Consider the following 20,363-nt stretch of genomic DNA (forward strand, 5'->3'; position numbering starts at 1 on the left):
ATGGTGCTGAGTAATACACCTAAGACCAATCGCTTGTTATTAAATCAATACTGTGTTCTTAGCAACTTTCTTCTGAATGTTCTTGGAAGTGCTAGCTTTATATTGTCCCTACTTTAGGAATAAAACTTTAATTTTCAATAGTGCAAGCTGTTAAACATTCTATAACACTCTTTAAAACATAACACATGCTGATTTTACTTTCACAATTATTTTCCTATTGGCTGTGTATTCCCCTATATATTCAAGATTGAATGTACAGCTGTTTTATCATATAAAATTAGTTAAAAGAATAAACTGTAAAAAAAATAGTCTCAATTTTTACTAACACTATAATAGAGTGATGTTAACAAACGTTAAAATTATTTAGCTCAGGGCTTCCCTGGTGGCGCAGTGGTTGAGAGTCCGCCAGCCGACGCAGGGGACACAGGTTCGTGCCCCCGCAGAGCGGCTGGGCCCGTGAGCCATGCCCGCTGAGACTGCGCGTCCGGAGCCTGTGCTCCGCAACGGGAGAGGCCACAACAGTGAGAGGCCCGCGTACCACAAAAAAATATATATATATATATCTAGCTCAAATTTTATAATGTGTTATGTAGCCAGCTAGCTTAAAGAATTTTTTAAATAAAGCAAAACTATACTAGTACTCTTTTACAAAAAATTAGTTATTATTTTGATAAAGAACATAAAGAATAATCAAATAGTTCCTTTTCTAAGAGACTAAATTGTTAATATGCATGAATTTTCTTATCATTTCTTTATACAGTATATTCGTTTTTTGTTCTGTGTTACATTTTCAACATTCGTCAGACTTTATATTGACCTTTCTCTTTAACATCTTAAGGTAGCATATTTCTGTTCTCCTTTCTCACAGACAGCTTAATCTATCTCCACAGTTAACATTCTAAAGTTGGAGTGTCCTTGGAGAAACTCTGCTCAGCATTTTTGTGACATTTAGAAAAATGCATTTGGTATTCTGCAAACCTGAATGATTGATTGTCTCAAAATTTCTTAGGTGAAGTGTGTTTGAGCAAGGTACTTAATAATTCAATTGTTCCCTTTTTAAGTATACTATTTAAAAATTCAGCTCTTGGGTTTTTTCATTCTAGAATGCGAGCATTAATCTGTTTTTATAAAGTTAGGCATGAAGTTTGTGAGAATATAAAATCTTAACTTTTAAGTTTTTGTTGTTTCAAGGGGGAAAAAAACAGAATCGATTATCACTCTATAATCCTAATATCTTCCCTTTTAAACTTTGGAAGTAGAATTGTATGATTGTGCTTATACTCTTCTAATTTTCTATATCATACCCTGTTAATTTTACTAGTCGGTGTTTCATGCCTTTAATTAGTCACTAAAATAAGATGCATATGTGTCAATTCATTTTTATAATGGAAAGTAATTGAGCAAGTATTAAAGATGTTAAAATTTTCCTCTTATGAATAATTTAGTATACTAATAACATACTATTACATACTGGGAAGTTATCATAAGGCATCCATTTGAAATAACACTTTTGCATAAATTCCCTAGATAGAGCAAAATCCCAGTAGACACTGTAATTATTCTCCTTTTGCCTAAATTATTACACTGATGTTAACTTGAATCATTATATTCAAATATGAAAACACATTTTAATAAATAATTGTACTTAAAACAGTATAACTTCTATGCATTATAGAGCAGAGAATTCATAGATGCTTTTTTCATCTCAATTTGTTTACCATAGAAATCAAATTAAAATTGAATTAAATGTATATTTCCTCCTATGCCACAGTGCTTCCTAAGGGGCCACTTACAAAATATGTAACATCTGGAGATTAAATGTTAATTCTTTATGTTCACACGATGCTGAAATTAACTTTTTTTCAGAATTTATTTTTATCCTAATTCTGAAGTCAACTAGTATAAAAAAGAAGGCTCGCCATAGCTTGTAGTTCACATGTTACTTTTTCTTTATTGACAACCACTGATCTTTCTGGAACCCTGGGTCTTTGGGGAATGTACGGATATTAGCTATTTGGTGAATGTGGCCTTGACAATAAGTCCAAGTTGAAAACTTAGGCTCCTTGCTACTTTAGTGATTTTCCTGGTAACTTTCAGTCTCAGTGATAGGTTTTCATTATTTATCTTTAGGACTTCATTATCTTTTATTGTTACAGGGCAGTGGCAGGAGCACATTGGTATCAGATGGTGCCCTGAGTGTGGCAATGTGATGGTGTTTGGGGGTGGGGCTTTGGGGAGGCGATTAGGTTATGAGGGTGGAGCCCTCATGAATGGGATTAATGCCTTTGTAAAAGGGACCCCAGAGAGCTCCTCCACCCTTTCTGCCTTGTGCCCACAAAGTGAGAAGTTGGCTGCCTATGAACCAGGATGTGGGACACACCAGACACCAAATCTCCTGGAGCCTTGATCTTGGGCTTCCCACCTTGCAGATCTATGAGAAATAAATTTCTGTTGTTTACAAGTCACCCCGTCTATGGTATTTTTGTTATAGCTGCCTGAATGGACTAAGGCAATGGTCTTAGTCTAGTCGGGCTAGGACAATTTGGAGATTCTCCTGAGGTTTGACCTAGATCCTCACTGCAGTGAATCAGGACATTCACTGAATTTATCTTTATTCTTATATGTTATAAAATGACTATGAATTAACAGAATGTGTAACTGCTTTGAATGATATAATGTATGTGTATTTTGCCACTTTAAAACCTAACAGAAGTGATCTATAATGTGTACTCATATAAAAATTTAGCTAGACAGTTCTTGGCCTTTTGTCCTCTAGTTTCCTCTGTGGAGAAAACAAGTTTATTACTTTGGTTAAAAGTGGTGATTAATAAAAATAATTAAGAATATACTTGGTATAATAATTACAGAAAAATATGAATATATGTATATATACACACAGAGGACAATGAGTATGAATTTTTACTTCAGGAAACTTAGTTTGTTAAAGTGGTAATTTCAAAAAGTAATTTCAAAAGTAACAGATACACTTTTGTTTTAATTTATTTATTTTATTTATTTATTTTATTTTTGGCTGTGTTGGGTCTTCATTGCTGTGCACGGCCTTTCTCTAGTTGCGGCGAGCGGGGGCTACTCTTCGTTGCGGTGCGCGGGCTTCTCATTGCGGTGGCTTCTCTTGTGGAACACGGGCTCTAGGCGTGCGGGCTTCAGTAGTTGTGGCACGTGGGCTCAGTAGCTGTGGAACACGGGCTCTAGGCGTGCGGGCTTCAGTAGTTGTGGCACGTGGGCTTAGTTGCTCCACGGCATATGGGACCTTCTCGGGCCAGGGCTCAAACCCGTGTCCCTGGCATTGGCAGGCGGATTCTTAACCACTGTGCCAACAGGGAAGCCCTAGATACACTTTTTTATTTAACATAATTATATCTTAAAGTAAAACCTTAATGTTATTACTATTTACATAATTATTATTTAATTTACATATTTTAAACAAATACACAGGCTTATAAAGACTAAATTTTTGAAAGCCTACAAATAAAAAAGTTTACTTAAAAGTACTCAACATCAGGGCCTCCCTGGTGGCGCAGTGGTTGAGAGTCCGCCTGCCGATGCAGGGGATACGGGTTCGTGCCCCGGTCTGGGAGGATCCCATATGCCGCGGAGCGGCTGGGCCCGTGAGCCATGGCCGCTGGGCCTGCGCATCCGGAGCCTGTGCTCCGCAACGGGAGAGGCCACAACAGTGAGAGGCCCGCATACCGCAAAAAAAAAAAAAAAAAAAAAAAAAAAAAAAAGTACTCAACATCAATGGATTGATTCATCAAAGTAAATACTAAAAATTAATACATGGATGATATACAAAAAATAAGTACAAAATTCATCATTGAATCCCTGGTTTTTCTTTCCTTGTATCCTGTAATTTACTCTGATTTCCATTTATTTGATCTTATTCATTTAACAAATATTTATTGAGCACCTAGCACAGCAAGGGGTACAGCAATTAACAAAACCAAATCACTGTCCTTGTGGAACTTACGTTCTCATTGGGAGAGTCAGACAACAGACAGCTATGTAAAATGTCTGGGTGTATCTAAGAAGAGCTCTGAAGGACAATGAAGCAGTGCAGGAACATAGGGAAGAGCTTGCTGTTTTAGAAGAGTTGGTCAGGGAACACCTCACTGATAGAGGATATTTGAACAGAGAGAAGAAGGTAAGGGAAAGAGCCATGCTGGTATCCGGAGGAGAACACAGGCTCTGGTCACGTGAGGATCAGCAAGGAGGCCAATGTGTCGGGAGGAAAACGAGCAAGTAAAGTAGAGCTACACTGGTGTGGCTGCTCAAGCAAGACCTTGTATTGTAGGTGCTTACTCTGAAGGTTAATTTTTTTTAATTTAGTTATTTAAATTTTTAAGGTCATTAAAAATTTCAGATTAAAAAATTAGTTATGAAGAATTTCAAGCCTACACAAAAGTAGAGATGACAGCAACGGTGAATTCACTGAGTGATTTCAGCAGAAAAATGGCATGGCCAGGCTTAAAGGGATCCCTTTAGTTACTGTGCTGGGAATAGACTGAGCAGTCGTAGGGCAGAAGCAGTAAGGTCAGTTAGGCTATTACAGTAATTCCATCGAGATAGCAGCGCTTTGAGAGGTGGAGAGAAGCTGCTGATTCTGGATCTATTTTTGAACGTAGTTCCTATAGCATATGTTGACACACTAGACCAGCAGAGTCAAAGAGTGGTTCAAAGTGACATTTTTGGTCTGGGCAACTCGAAGAACGGAGTTTCCACTTATCGGATGAAGAAGACTGCAGAAGAAGGTTTTGGTGGAAGATCATTAGCTCCTTTTTGGACATATTAAGTTCGAGATGCCTCTAAGAGATCCAAGTGGAATCCTCAAGGATGCTATCTTCTATATGGACTGGACATATAATTTTTAACATCGAACAAAGGTGGAACATTTTGAAAGGAGAAAAAGCACTTGTAGATAGTTCATTATTTTTTCCACGTTCTTTACAGGTCATCCTATAGATCAATTATTTTTTCATATTTCTGTAGTAGCATAGATAACAATTTTTTTTTTTTTTTTTTTTTTGCGGTACGCGGGCCTCTCACTGTTGTGGCCTTTCCCGTTGCGGAGCACAGGCTCCGGACTGCAGTCTCAGCGGCCATGGCTCACCGGCCTAGCCGCTCCGCGGCATGTGGGATCTTCCCGGACCAGGGCACGAACCCGTGTGCCCTGCATCGGCAGGCGGACTCTCAACCACTGCACCACCAGGGAAGCCCTGCATTTTTTTTTTTTTTTGACGTAAATTCTATTATAAACGTCTCTCCACTCTGCTGTATGGGGAAAACAACCACGTTTAAAGGCTGCATCTTTATGGGAGCGTGCCAAAACCCTGATTAGCTCCGCAAAGTGACTGCACTTCCTCTTCCCAGTCGGCAGAGGGCATCCTGGCAGCGGAGGGTGCTGCTCGGCTCTGAGAACCGGAAGCTTCTCTCTCTCTCTTTTTTTCTCCTCTCCCTCTCATCCTTCGCACCTGAAGTGCTCTTCCGGCACTGGTAGCCGGCGTGCCTCTGAACTCCTCTAGTAGTGGTGCTGGTTGCTGGGCGGAGCCGGAGCTGCGGGACCTTCGCGCCTGTTCTGCGCTCGCCATGAGGCTGCTGGGAACCGCCGCCGCCGCCGCCGCCGCCGCCGCGGCTGTGGAGAGCCGGCCGCTCCCGCGGGTCTCCGCCTCCCTGGGCCGGCAATGGAAGCAGGTAGTGGAGTCCGGCGGGGCGACACCACACCACGGACTGTCCCTGGGACCTTGCGGTGTGTCCGGAGCCAGGGGGGAAGTGGGGGGAAGTGACACTCCTACCCTCCCTGGCACCTCCTTACTGACAGCTCCGAATGTGAGCTGTCGACCTCAGCGCTGAAAAGCCCCTCGGTATCTGCACAGCTGCTGGTTATTAATGAGCAGCGTCTCGGTGCGCTGGGAGGTTCGGCGGCCTCCCATTTGCAGTTAAGCCTCTTATTTTTGGTATAACTTAGAGAGGAGAGGTGACTGGAGTGAAGGTCGAGACAACGGAAAAATTAGCGTGTCCAGGGCTCGAATCCAGGGCTTCTGACTCGTTATGCCGTGCTCTTTTCATTACAGAGTGTCGTTGGCTTGACTGATCCCTCCTTCAGCTGACCCTGGGTTATTTGATTTGGAGCCCGACCCTCCCAGTACCTTTCTTTGGTTCTGTGTCTGCCTTTTGTGGCGGGCATGGGGAGCGCAGAGTGGACTAGGATTAGGTAGGAGTTGAGCCTTTCCTGTCATGCAAACCTCCTTTGCTTTGCTCGCTGATATCCGTGGGATTTAATCAACCAAGTGCTGATCACCCAGATTCCATTTTACCCAGGTTTTCCAAGTGCTTCCCTTTTCCCAGAAGTGGCTGCAGTGCATTTTTTTTTTTAATTTTCAGTTCTCATTGTCAGACCTTGCTTTTTTTAAAAATTTATTTATTTTATTTATGGCTGTGTTGGGTCTTCGTTTCTGTGCGAGGGCTTTCTCTAGTTGTGGCAAGCGGGGGCCACTCTTCATCGCCATGTGCGGGCCTCTCACTATGGCGGCCTCTCTTGTTGCGGAGCACAGGCTCCAGACGCGCAGGCTCAGTAATTGTGGCTCACGGGACCAGTTGCTCCGCGGCATGTGGGATCTTCCCAGACCAGGGCTCGAACCCGTGTCCCCTGCATTGGCAGGCGGATTCTCAACCACTGCGCCACCATGGAAGCCCCTGCAGTGCATTTTGGATGGGCAGTCCTATAGAGAGAGATTTATATTGTGTCTTGTTTCCATAAATGCAGGATTCCCCATCACCACCAGAGTAAAATAAAGTTGTTGTTGTTGTTGTTTTAATGTTACTAATTGTTTTGGGGTGGAAAAGAATTAGAGACCTTTTGTGGGCTGCCTTGAAGCTATTGGCACCACTGCGTAGAGCATATAAGTCCTCAAGCATCCTTGCTAGCTGTGAACTACAGTAAGGAGGAAGGGGGAAAAATCAAAGTAAAATTTAGAGTAAAAACTATATTTCCTATTAAAGTAGTTGTTGGGAGCTGTTCTTCTGATTTTATCAGCCCCAGTGTATATTTTCAAACCTGTGCCATCCGGTAAAAGTATCTGTCCCCTTTTATTTAATTAATTAATTAATTTGAATATATCTTTTCTGACTTATTTATTTATTTTTAAGAGTATGTCTTTTCTGTTCTCTCTTGCAGCCTCTTCTTTGGTTACAGGAGTTGCAGGTTGAGACATTCCTTCTTTTGCCTTTTCAGACAATCTCATATGACATTTTGTGTCCATTGAGATTTCTCGGAGGAAAGATGTCCACTAAACCCTTTCTAATTGTCCACTGTTTTCTCATGAAAAGTGCATTGAATTGAGCTCTCTTATTTTTTCAGGCTAATTGGAAGATTTGCCGATGGTGTTCATCAAGGGTGATACCTAATGAAAAGATACGAAATATTGGAATCTCAGCTCACATTGATTCTGGGAAAACTACATTAACAGAACGAGTGCTTTACTACACTGGCAGAATTGCAAAAATGCATGAGGTATGTGGTTCATGGTTGATTCCATTAGTTTGACCTTGGTTTTAATTGTTTTATAAGGATTTAAGAAACTTCACAAACCTGGAAGATTAAAAGAATGGTAACAGTGGATCTTTAATCAGAGTCACAAAATGGATAGATCAGGTTGGCTTGAAATGTTGCTCTGAGGAATCTTTCTAGAGACCATCACTGTGGGTATCCTGAGTAGGCTGCTTTTTAAGAATGTTAAATCAGTATGATGTACCCTTAAGCAGCCATTAAAATAATGTTTACATACTTTTAAATGTTATGGAGAGGTGTTTATAATGTTAAGTGGAAAAAGGGTTTAAAATGAGCTTAATAGTTAAAAAATACATATGTCAGGAAAGAATTATTTTAGAAAATCTTGAAACTCTCCTGAAGACATTACATATTATTGAGTAATTCAACTCTCCACTTAAAAATGTTACTTCAGATGAAGATCATCTCATTAAATCACAGACTTTAAAAGCTGAATTCTTCCCACCCAGACCTCAAAGTTCACAAGAAACACAGCAGGGAAAAATCTCTTCTCTGCACATCTACTCACAGACTAACACAGGGCTGGTGGGCAGGAACAGTGCAGAGGGAGCAAGGATGGCTCTAAGACCAGGTAATGCTCAGTGGTAGCAGCTGCTAAAAATGGCAATGAAAAAAGGGTTAGGGTTAATAGAGGGCAACACCTGTAATCAGTTTTCTATTACATGAGATGATATGGTTTGACGATTAGGTTTCTCTGAAAATTGCATCAGTTAACTATCTGTGTTCTGGTTCCACCTGTGAAGGTTTCTTTCCTTCTTGGAATGCAGCGACAGAGAAATCTGAATTGCTGTGCTTGTGTTTAGGTAAAAGGTAAAGATGGAGTTGGTGCTGTCATGGATTCCATGGAACTAGAAAGACAAAGAGGAATCACTATTCAGTCAGCGGCCACCTATACCATGTGGAAAGATGTCAATATCAACATTATAGATACTCCTGGTAAGCTAAGTTCTTGGTTTTATTGCAGCTTGTTTTGGCAGTGGCATATTTAGTTCTTTCCTCTACCATGATCTAGCTCATTTTTGAGTATCAAATAATACTCAAAAGTGTGACTGTGAATTCCCTATTAGAGAAATCTGACTTGGGACCTAGAATACTTCATCTTTAAGTGGTTTCTTTGAAAAATAGTGCAAAGAAATTGTGAATAGGAATGTTCTTGCCTTTTACATGTTGCAGCTGATTCCAAAGATGCCCATGCCCTAGTATCTTTTGAAGTAATTTTGTTGAGCCCCTGAACCTTATGGTAAGTAAACAGTATTGGTGGTTTAAGGAGTTCATATTTTAATTAGAAGACTAATGTAATGATCAGAGATAGAAGAACTTTTACTTGTACATGTTGTAAAAATTCATACTGCTTTTTAAGACCCTGACACAGTTCTCTGTCTCATTTAGGGCATGTGGACTTCACAATAGAAGTTGAAAGAGCTCTGAGGGTGCTGGATGGTGCCATCCTTGTTCTCTGCGCGGTTGGAGGGGTGCAGTGCCAGACCATGACTGTTAATCGTCAGATGAAGCGCTACAGTGTTCCATTTCTAACTTTCATTAACAAACTCGACCGAATGGGCTCCAACCCAGCCAGGGCCCTGCAGCAAATGAGGTACTGAACCTTAGAACAGAGCGGGGGTGATGATCCGGATGACAAACCTCACATCCAGAAGGACAGTTAATTCAGTGTCATTAAGCTTTTATCCCCTTAAATTTTTTTTCTTTTTTAAAATTCATCTATGTGTATGACTTATCATAGTAAATGGAACACTAAGTTCCATAGTTTGGTTTGTGATACGATTTCATCAACTACTTTCTCTGTAAAATGGAAGAAATATGACTTAAATTTTAGGGAGATTGAAGGTGAATTCAGAAAACCATCTGGCAATTTGTAGTGTTTTGCTCTAATTAGAGAAGTTAAAATCTAGGGTAGATTCTAAAAGTACTGTGCGTTTATTTAGACAAACCTAGAGGATTATGTTCAGTTTTAACCTTCATTTGAGGAATTTTAATTAATGACTTAAATTAGTATGCTATATTCTCTTGCTTTTATTTGTTAACATATTTGTTAAGGCAACAGCAGTACTTCCTTTCTGAATCAGACATAACCCAGTGGTATTGATATGATTTTACATTTTGTACAATACTACGTGTTTCACACAGCCTTTGAAAAGAGTTGGAGTTTCACTTTTCACCTTTTGTAGATCTGTAAATGTAGCGGTAGAGTTCCTACCCAAGTTTCACATGGCAGAACTGATGGATGTAGGCAGTAAGGTTTGTGGTAGTGGAGAGACTAAGAGTGATGTGTCTGATGACGAAAGATACTGTGTTGAGGAACTTTGACAGTATTGCTGTATGCTCTCTGATGGAAGTGATGTTTTGGAGAACATGAGAGTGAAATTTTTCTTTATTGGGCATTTGTAATACTTTCTTGGGATAACGAAACGTTTTCACTTTTTTTTTCTAATTATATTTTACTCGTGGTTGGCAATAGATGGTCTCTTTGCACCAAGTTTTTTCCTGAATTCCAGGCAGATTCTGTTTCAGCATTTATTTGACTACTTTGGTTCTTTCTTTGCACCACTCCCTTTTACTTATTACCTCATTCTGTAGCTCCCATTAAACAGATCTTGAAACTTCAGAATCTGGCCTCTGTGTCTTAACTTTTCTACCATACTTTCTCATACTTTCTGTCTCCTTCTAATTTTTCACTGGGTTATAAGAGAATTTTTGAGATCAGTCTTCCAACTCACTAATCTGGTATTCATCTGCATCCCTTCTGTTATTTAGCCTGTTTTTTGTTCTTTTTAATCCCAGCAGTTATGTAGTTAATTTCTATAAAGTTTCCCTTTTATTGTGACATCTTTATTAATAGAGGTAATTCCTTTTTAGATCTTTACATTTTATTTTCTTCTAGTAACTTTCTCCTTGGAGGTTAGTACCATTTCTTGAGCTCCCACCTTTCTTTCAAGCTATTGATTTCCTTCAGATATTTGGTGGTTCTTAGTTATCTATCCATAGTTATAGATGGGTACCTAGAATCTAGAGCATAGTTAGCTAGAGCCTATTTCTACTTGAGTGTAAATCCCTGCCAGTGAGTGTAATTTCTCTTCGGTGGTTGTGCCTGATTGAGGGTACAGGCCGATGATGAGTGTCTGACTTTAATACCCACTCTAAGGGTTTTCCCCCTAAGGAACTTCCTTTTCAGATAGCTATACTCAGCTTCACTAGAGTCAGCTGATCCAAGAATGAGATGTGGGTACAATTATCCTACCATCCTTTAATTTCCTGGCCAACCACTCAATGACCTGTTTTCCCCTCTTCTGTTTCTGATCCAGGGTATTCTGGGGATCTGATGGGAAAATACGTATCTTACAGTTCCTTTTGTTGCCCGAATAGGGTTGAGGCTTCCTGAGCACAGTGAGTTTGGCTGTCAGTCTGTCCCAAATGCTTTTGTATCCTCTGCTCTGACCTGCTGGTCAGTTCCACAGATCTGCCATTGATTTCTTTTTATATTTATTTTGTCATTTCAAAGGGATTTGGGGAGAAAAAAGGGGGTAAACATGTATTTTTGTTTTTCAGGTCTAAACTAAGTCATAATGCAGCATTTGTGCAATTACCCATTGGTTTGGAGGGTGATTTTAAAGGTATTATAGATCTTATTGAGGAACGAGCCATCTATTTTGATGGAGACTTTGGGTAAGTGTTAAAAATATACTATTCTATTAAAATCTTATATTTTGAAAAGTATCAAAGAGAAGGAAAAGGATGAGTGCTTTAAATATAAACTTCTTTTTGAAATGTGGCTGGAAGAATATCCTCTAAGATGATTTTGTTTTAATGCTTTTAATCCTAGTTACTTCCCATTTTGCTTAGTATTCATTCCAAGGGAGAGTATGTTACTCTTTGGATGATATATTTATATTGCATTATGATATACACGGTGTGGTGAAAGGAGACCTTCATCTTGGGCTAGTGATGTAATATCTCTTTTTCTACTTGTTCATGCATTCATCCATGTATTCATTCATTCTGTAGACTTTTCTGGAACAGCTACTATGTTCTGGGTATTATTATAAAAACTGGGAAGAAAATAAGGATCATAAATATTTACCTACTTCATGGGATTACAAAAATAAAAAGATTAATATATAAAAGAAGTTAAAACTTGTATACATGTGGTTTAGGCAATACAAAAAACAAATTGGTAACTTTTGACATGGTTTTGGTCTGTCAACCAACTTTTGAAGAGACCTTTGCATACAAAGCATTGTGACTGCGCAGTGGTTATCAAACCATGGCATTCAGAAAAATCACCTAGAGAGCTTACTAAAACACAAATCTCTGGATTCACCTTCAGAGATTCTAATTCAGTAGCTGTAAGGTGGGCCTGGAATTTGCATTTCTCGAAAGCTCCCAAGTGGTGCTGATGTTTCAGGTCTGCAGACCACAGTTTGAGTGGCAGTATTCTAGACAGTTTGGGGAGTCATAAATGAACCTTTGTTCTGAAGCGTGGACCCAGTAGCCTGGCAGTTCTCTCCGAAGGTCCTTTATTAGGGGTTTCCTTTTTCTGCTATGGAACTGAGATTGCTGGTCTGGCAGGTGGGTGAAAGGCATTGTGATCAGTTAACTGTATAGAATTTATCCTTATCAATCGTCTAGTAGGTAGGGAAAAGATCAGGCCTATTCAGTGGACAAGGCATTTCTCACTCTTACTTTTTGTTTGACAACTAAGTAATGACACCAAAGTTTATCTCTCACTCCTTAGAATGTAAGGGACAAGGATTTTTATCAGGTTTATTCGCTGCTGTGTACCCAGCCCTAGAACTGTCTGGTACAAAATAGAGACTCAAAATATTTTTAAGTAAATGAATAAATCTGCTTCCCCAGAATTACCAGGGCACACGTTTCTGTCTACTGAAGCAGAGGCTTTAAACATTGTTGTACATCAGAACCGCGGGCCTCTCACTGTTGTGGCCTCTCTCGTTGCGGAGCACAGGCTCCGGACGCGCAGGCTCAGCGACCATGGCTCACGGGCCCAGCCGCTCCGTGGCATGTGGGATCCTCCCGGACCGGGGCACGAACCCGTGTCCCCTGCATTGGCAGGCGGACTCTCAACCACTGCACCACCAGGGAAGCCCAGGTGGAACTTGTTAACATACCTGCCCCCTTTCCCAGCCCTAGACCACTGGGTATGTACATTTTGAAAAGAAGATTCTGACCTGAAAGACTAAGAAGCAGGGAGCTTGCCAGAATGGAAGAAATTAAGTTCTGAAGGCTGTGAAGAGCATTCTTTAGGACAATAAGAATTATTTTCTGACTACTTGCAATTATTTGCAATTGCAAATAATTTGCAATTTCCCTTTTTTTTTTCAGGAATGTGTTTTTTGAAAAGCTTGTTATTTTTCGACATTAGATTCCATTTTTAAAGAAATACTTTAAAAATGTTAAGACTGATGTTTCTAAATATCAAGTATATCCATTTCTCTGTATTTTATTTGTGACTCTTACCTATCTGGCCCCTAGAGGGACGGAGAACTGAGGTCAAGGTTGAAGAGTGTGTCATAATTAGTAACCCTTTTTTTTTTTTTTTTTAACTACAGAATGGAGTGTTCTGTGTTAAAAATGGCTATTAATGAAAAGGAATAGTCAAGTCTCTAATCCTGCTTGTCAGAGACTGTGATATTCTTCTTTTTTTTTAAGATTTTGAAAACTACGGATACATGGAGTTTTTAATAAATTTTATTTATTTATTTATTTATTTTTGGCTACATTGGGTCTTTGTTGTTGCACGCGGGCTTTCTCTAGTTGCGGCGAGTGGGGGCTACTCTTCCTTGCAGTGCGCAGGCTTCTCATTGTGGTGGCTTCTCTTGTTGTGGAGCACGGGCTCTAGGCATGCGGGCTTCAGTAGTTGTGGCACGGAGGCTCAGTAGTTGTGGCTCGCAGTCTCTAGAGCGCAGGCTCAGTAGTTGTGGCGCATGGGCTTAGTTGCTCCGTGGCATGTGGGATCTTCCCGGACCAGGGCTCGAACCCGTGTCCCCTGCATTGGCAGGCAGATTCTTAACCACGGCGCCACCAGGGATGTCCCGACTGTGATATTCTGATTAATTTGGTTAATAGAATTTTCAAGTACAGTTGACCATTGAACAATGTGGGGGTTAGAGGTGCTGATCCCCCCGTGCAGTTGAAAATCCAAGTAAACTTTTGACTCCCCCAAACCTTAACTAATAGCCTACTGTTGACTGGAAGCCTTAACCAATAACACAGTTGATTGACACATATTTTGTATGTTACCTGTTGTATTCTTACAATAAAGTAAGCTAGAGAAAAGAAAATGTTAAAGAAAATCATAAGGAAGAGAATACATTTATAGTATTGTACTGTATTTATCAATATGGAAAGTAATACCTACATCAGTATTATCTTATTTGAGTCAAAGCACTGTAGATGTTATATGTATTACTAACACTAGATATCAAAAATGAAAAGATAAAATATGAAAAGAAATTCATATTTATATACAGATATAACAATTCATACATTGGTAAGGAAGAAGCAGCACTATATTGCTTTATTGGAGCCGAGTGTAATTGATGTAATGCAGTAGCCTAGTCTGTATGCTAATGAATGAGTCGTTATAGAATTTTTTATGGCATATCATATAATCATATTCATAATACAGTATTGGAAGCATTGTGACTTTTAAAAAAATTACTTACCTGTGGGCTTCCCTGGTGGCGCAGTGGTTGAGAGTCCGCCTGCCGATGCAGGGGACACGGGTTTGTGCCCTGGTCCGGGAAGATCCCACATGCCGCAGAGCGGCTGGGCCCATGAGCCATGGCCGCTGAGCCTGCGCGTCTGGAGCCTGTGCTCCGCAATGGGAGAGGCCACAGCAGTGAGAGGCCCACGTACCGCAAAAAAAAAAAAAAAAATTACTTACCTGTGATGATACACAGTTTCTTTAATTATGTGAGAAAGGCATACTGTATGGTGATATAATTCTTTGAAAGCAAAGTTATAAAACAGTAAGAAAACTAACATATTAATTTCATATTAAATATCACTTATCTTATTCCTACATAATGATAGGCTGTCCACTTCAATACAAGTTTTGTATACAGTGTTATACACATATATTTTTGCATGTTTATTGAAAAAAATCCGTGTATAAGTGGACCTGCGCAGTTCAAACCTGTGTTGTTCAAAGGTCAACTGTACTCATGGGCTTTGGAGTCAGTTTAGCTTTGAATCATGGCTCATCTGTTTACTAGTAGTATAACCTTGAGCAGTTTGCTTTGCTTGTTTAAAGTATTTTGCCCACTATTCTGAATTTTAAAGATTCACATTTTTCTTATTTGTGATTGTAACGCAAATATATCAGAGCTCTTATCTAAAAACATATTTTGGCCATTAGTTTATCTTTTTCATTGGTGCTTATATGTTTAATTGAATATTCTTTTTTAAAATTAATCTTTATTGGAGTATAGTTGATTTACTGTTTAACTGAATATTCTTAAAGTACCAAAATAAAACATATCTACTTTTAGTCAGGTTGTTCGATATGGGGAAATTCCAGCAGAATTCAGGGCAGCGGCAGCTGACCACCGGCAGGAGCTGATTGAATGTGTTGCTAATTCAGATGAGCAACTTGGTGAGATGTTTCTGGAAGAAAAAATTCCCTCAATTTCTGACTTAAAGGCAAGTGCTCTCAAAACTAATCTTAATAAGAAAAAAGAGGGTTTTTTTTTTTTTTTTTTTTTGCAGGGAGGGGACATGGTGCTTTTATGCAGGGGTTTTATTAATGAAATCTGAGCAAAGTTGTTAACATAATTGGTTTCTTAAAAAAATACTTGACATGGCACATTATTCTCTTTTTTTAAGTAGTGAGTTATGTAAAATGGGAAAGGAGTCATAGTTCTAGGAAAAAAGATTCTTACACTGCCAACCTCTTGGACATAGTCTTATTAAGAAGAAAGAAGATAAATTAGAAATGTACCCTGTTGTACTATTTGGAAGGCTGTATAGATTTTTTTACTTGATTGTTCAGCTCTTAAAAAATAAAGAGAAGTTCCCTGCCTAAAACTGGTATTCAGTTTGTAAATAGACAGTTCTCCATAGAAGATAACAAATGGCCAATAAGCACATGAAAAGATGCTCAGCATCACTAATCATTAGGGAAAGCAAATCAAAACCACAATGAGATACCACTTTACTTATTAGGATGACTATTATTTAAAAAACAAAATAAGTGTTGGTGAGGATATGGAGAAATTGGAACCCTTGTGCATTGCTGGGGAATGTAAAATGATGCATGTGCTGTGGAAAACAGTATGGTGATTTCTCAAAAAAAATTAAACCTAGAACTACTATATGATCCAGCAGTTCCACTTCTGTATACCCAAGAGAATTGAAAGCAGGGACTCAGATATTTGTACACCAATGTTGATAGCAGCGTGATTCACAATAGCCAAAAGTTGGAAACAACCCAATGTCCATCAGTGGATGAATAGATAAACAAAATTGGTATATTCATACAATGGAGGGTATTATTTGGCTTTAAAAAGGAATCAGATTCTTATACATGCTACAGTATGCGTGAGTCTTGAGGACATTACGTTAAGTGAAATAAGCCAGATGTAAGAGGACAAATGTATGATTCCACTTCTGTGAGGTACCCAGAGTAGTCAAATTCCCAGAGACATAAAGTAGAATAGTGGTTACCAGGGGCTGGGGGAGGGAAGAATGGGAAGTTTAATGGGTACAGAGTTTTAATTTGGGATGGTGAAAAGTTCTGGAGGTGGATAGTGGTAACAGCAATGTGAATGTACTTGATGCCCCTGAACTGTACACTTAAAAATTGTAAAGATAGTCAATTTTGTTATGTATATTTTATCATAAAAATAAAAATCATAAAAAGACTGATATTTATTTTGCCAAACCACTTGGTGCCCTTAGCAGAGATCAGATAAGTAATTATTGTGTGTAAGACATTGCACTCAGGGAGTTTATAGATCAAATGCACAAGGAAAGAACCCTATTGAAGCTGAGATGCTTACTAATATATCTCATAGCTTGAGTTCTTTACCATTGAGTTCTTTACCATTCACAAAGGCCTTATCACCTCAGCTCTCTGATGAGTAAGGAACACCACGTAGGAAAGTATAGGTCTGGGCCTTAATTAAAGTCAAGCACTGTATCCCAGGAACCACAGTAGAGAGTTAGGTTTCGATCTATGTCAGGGGTTCCCAGGACCACTCCCAGATTCTGTGATTCACTAGGAGTAAGGACTCCGCACATAATCACACTCATGGCTATGATTTATTACAGTGAAAGGATACAAAGCAAAATCAGCAAAGGGCAAAGGCACATGAGGTGAAGTCCAGAAGAAACCAGGGGTAAGCTCCCAGGCATCCAGTGCAGTCTTGCAGTGCTTGCCTGTTTCCTCCCGCAGAAAGGTGTGAGTGCACCTGTGAAATGACGTCTACCAGGGAAACTCAGGGCCAAGGTTTTACTGGGGGCTGGTCACATAGACACCCCCTGCCTAGCATGTACCAAAGTCCAGACTCCCAGAAGGAAGGTAGGTGTTTAGCACACATCACATTGTTTGCACAGCAGTATAGGCACAGTGAACCAGTCTTACCAGTTCTGGGAATGCTGGGAACCTCCCAGAAATCCAGATCCCCAGGCCTCAGCCAGGGGCCCAGCCTTGCAAGCAGGCCTTTATAAGGAGGACAGTTTCAGCCCTGCTATGTTTACTGTTTTCTGCCAGGATACATGGGTGTACTTTAGTTTCTGTGTTGTTGTTGGGTATATTATTATTAGGGACAGTGGAAAGGCAAGGGTTTTCAAGTGTGAATGTGATTCTTATAAAAGTAAGGGAAATTTTCCGGAAAATAAAGCTTTTGTTAGGCTAGTGTAGGGTTAGCTTTAATTTCTCCTTTTTTCTATTTATCAACCACCCTCATGTGTTTCTCTATTCAATGGATGTAAAGTTAAGCGTGGTAACATTCATATGTTCCTACTGTTGCATATAGGGAGGGTTGGAAAGTCAAAGACATGACCTTGTGGCCTAGGGTAGCCTAAGTGATTAGTGACCAAGCCATTTCTGGTTCCTAGCAACAGCAAAGGCAAGTGTTTTAAGATAGCTCCAAATAGTAATTGCTTTCTTACCATGCCTATTTTCTCCTTTTTATACTCCTTTTATTGTGCTCAGCTGTTATCCTACTTTTCATTGTGATGTATAGAAATTGTGGTTATAAATGTTTTGCTTTAAGCTTTTTAGGATAACTAGTTTTCTGTTTTTCCTGAGGACTGAGAAATAATTGTATGCAGCTGCATATTTCTGCAGTGGTGGGTTGTGGCCACAGCACAGCACTGCTGTTGGTCTCTTCCAGCTGCTAGAGCTAAAGGTCCACTGCTCCCTCTGAAGCCAGTAGCCAGTAAGGAATGAGGCTGGGACACACGGACGGTGCTTGCACGAGGGGTTGGGACACAACCAGGAGGTCATTATTTTAGAACCTTGTTACTATCATGGCCCTTAATTTATGAGCAGTTTGTACTGTTTGGCTTCCTGTATGTATGTCCTTTAAAAAAAGAAAACAAATCAGTTAAATGTTTGTTTAATAGGTGATAACTTTCATATCATTTAAACTTTCATATCGTTTAAGCATTTAACAAGTATACAAAGGTACACAGGAAAAAGTCTCCCACCTGGCTCCCATCTGCCCAGTTCTCTGCCTGTCCCTAAAACAGGTTGCCAGTTAATAGTTTCTGGTGTATCTTTCCAGAGACTGTGTGTGTGTGTGTGTGTGTGTGTGTGTGTGTGTGTGTGTGTGTGTGTGTGTGTGTGTGTGTGTGTGTGTGTGTGTGTGTGTGTGTGTGTGTGTGTGTGTGTGTGTGTGTGTGTGTGTGTGTATTGCTGTTCCCTCTATTTTACACAGTTGTTAACATACTGTTTACACTGTTCTGTGTGTGTGTTTATTTTCTATGTATGTGTGTATATATATATATTTTTCTTTTTTTTGCCAAATTGAAAGTTAGTAACATTCCAGGAGTGTTGAAAGCAGTTGCAGTGTTGAAAGTTAAATAGCCATTTTTCTTTTTTTTTTGATCTTAAGTTATAGAGAACCTGATTCCAGTCTTCACCAGAGCCAGTACTCCAAAGAGTATCAATTCATTTCATTCATTTGTCGCTTTGTAATTGATCTGAAACACAAAATGTAACTTTAAGATAAACTAATCATTATTTTTTTTCGTTTGTAGCTCGCAATTCGAAGAGCCACTCTAAATAGGTCATTTACTCCTGTCTTTTTGGGAAGCGCCTTGAAGAACAAAGGAGTTCAGCCTCTTTTAGATGCTGTTTTAGAATACCTCCCAAATCCATCTGAAGTCCAAAATTATGCTATTCTCAATCAGGAGTAAGTCTTGGAAATTGATTTTTAATTTATGCACAAAGACTTTAACATTTGTGCACTGGGAAAGTATTTAAGGATGGTTCTTGTAGTTGTGATTGTGGGTTTTTCCCCATAATTTACAAAAATCAATGTCATTTCTATTTGGGTAACAATTTTGGCATAGAGAAAAATATTTATTATACCTTCCCATATCATATTCTATTTGTAAATTAGAAATATGATTTATTTCATTATCGAAGTTTACGTCATTAAAAAATTTACTCATTTGGAACCAATTGTATTTTTTTTAATGCTTTAAGAAACAAAAACTTTGAAGTTCTCATTGATAATTTTTCTTTTTCTGCCAGACTATTTTTGTGTTTTTTATTCTGCTCTTGTCCTGTCACAATGCAGTAATTAAGGCCAGAAAAGTTATTCTTATTGATCCCTTTCAGTGAAATTTCACTTATGAATCAGCCCAGGAGTGTTTATTGCACATGTGCTTCTTCTCAGATAATATTCTGATGAAACAAATTGATATAAAAGAAATATCAAATATTGCATCTCATAAATGTGTATTTCTTTTATTTTAAGTGACTCACAAGAGAAAACCAAAATCTTAATGAACCCCAAAAGAGACAATTCCCATCCATTTGTAGGCCTGGCTTTTAAACTGGAGGTAAGTTGCTTTCTAATGTATTTAACTGCTATATGTAGAAATTTTCTATTAGGCTTTTATTCCTATTATAAAATGACTCTTAGGAAATATTTGGTTACAGGTTTCTCCACTGTAAAGTTACTTTCCCCTCTACCCCGTTCCATATTGACTCTTTAGAAGAAGGTTCCTGGGCACAGCCCACACTGAAGGGCTGGGAATTATTTTCTTCCTCCTTGAGGGAGCAGTATCTATGTAAGTTATTTGAGATTCTTCTGTATAGGATAATTGTCTTTTCTCCCCATATATTTATTTATTCAATCATTTATTTTTATCAGTATGGACTCATGGATATTTATTTTGTACTTTGAGTTATCCAGTGGTATGTTACTTATTTTGTTGCCAGATTGACCAGTTTTGGCCATTGGAGCTGTTTCACTTGGCTTCTGTGCCCCTTAGACATTCCACCGTATTTTGCTTTTTTGAATACTTCCTTCCTTTCTGGCACTACAGGATGCTCCAGGCTTATGTTGTGTATTCCCTGCCCCAGCCCTAGAATCAGCCATTCTCTAAGAGCCCTGATTTCTTTTAATTGTGAATGGTATTAGAAACCAAGATTTGGGGACTGGGAGTGCTTTTTGTTGTGTTATTGCTTCTGTGTATAATATTTTAAGTGGGAAAAAAGTTGGATAAGTTGAAAGTGTTAAAGAGTGGTTATTTCTGGGATGGAATTATATTGGGGGGGCTT

At 39.2% G+C, this 20,363-nt stretch overlaps 1 protein-coding gene across 2 annotated transcripts in view; it reads left to right on the forward strand.

The window, feature by feature from the left end:
• The first annotated feature begins 5,494 nt into the window (after window positions 1-5,494).
• Window positions 5,495-20,363, forward strand: part of GFM1 (G elongation factor mitochondrial 1) — a 42,937-nt gene continuing 28,068 nt past the window's right edge. The window contains exons 1-8 of one of the 2 annotated variants that reach the window (XM_060099070.1): window positions 5,495-5,709; window positions 7,376-7,528; window positions 8,389-8,521; window positions 8,975-9,179; window positions 11,150-11,266; window positions 15,115-15,265; window positions 18,830-18,984; window positions 19,555-19,639. In XM_060099070.1, the coding sequence (XP_059955053.1) occupies window positions 5,605-5,709; window positions 7,376-7,528; window positions 8,389-8,521; window positions 8,975-9,179; window positions 11,150-11,266; window positions 15,115-15,265; window positions 18,830-18,984; window positions 19,555-19,639 (1,104 nt within the window). In that variant the 5' untranslated portion in view covers window positions 5,495-5,604. Of the gene's footprint in view, window positions 5,765-7,375; window positions 7,529-8,388; window positions 8,522-8,974; window positions 9,180-11,149; window positions 11,267-15,114; window positions 15,266-18,829; window positions 18,985-19,554; window positions 19,640-20,363 lie in introns of both variants that reach the window. The other variant, XM_060099071.1, reaches the window with a different exon arrangement.

Source organism: Mesoplodon densirostris, chromosome 5 (assembly GCF_025265405.1).
Source record: "Mesoplodon densirostris isolate mMesDen1 chromosome 5, mMesDen1 primary haplotype, whole genome shotgun sequence".
Taxonomy (NCBI): domain Eukaryota; kingdom Metazoa; phylum Chordata; class Mammalia; order Artiodactyla; family Ziphiidae; genus Mesoplodon; species Mesoplodon densirostris.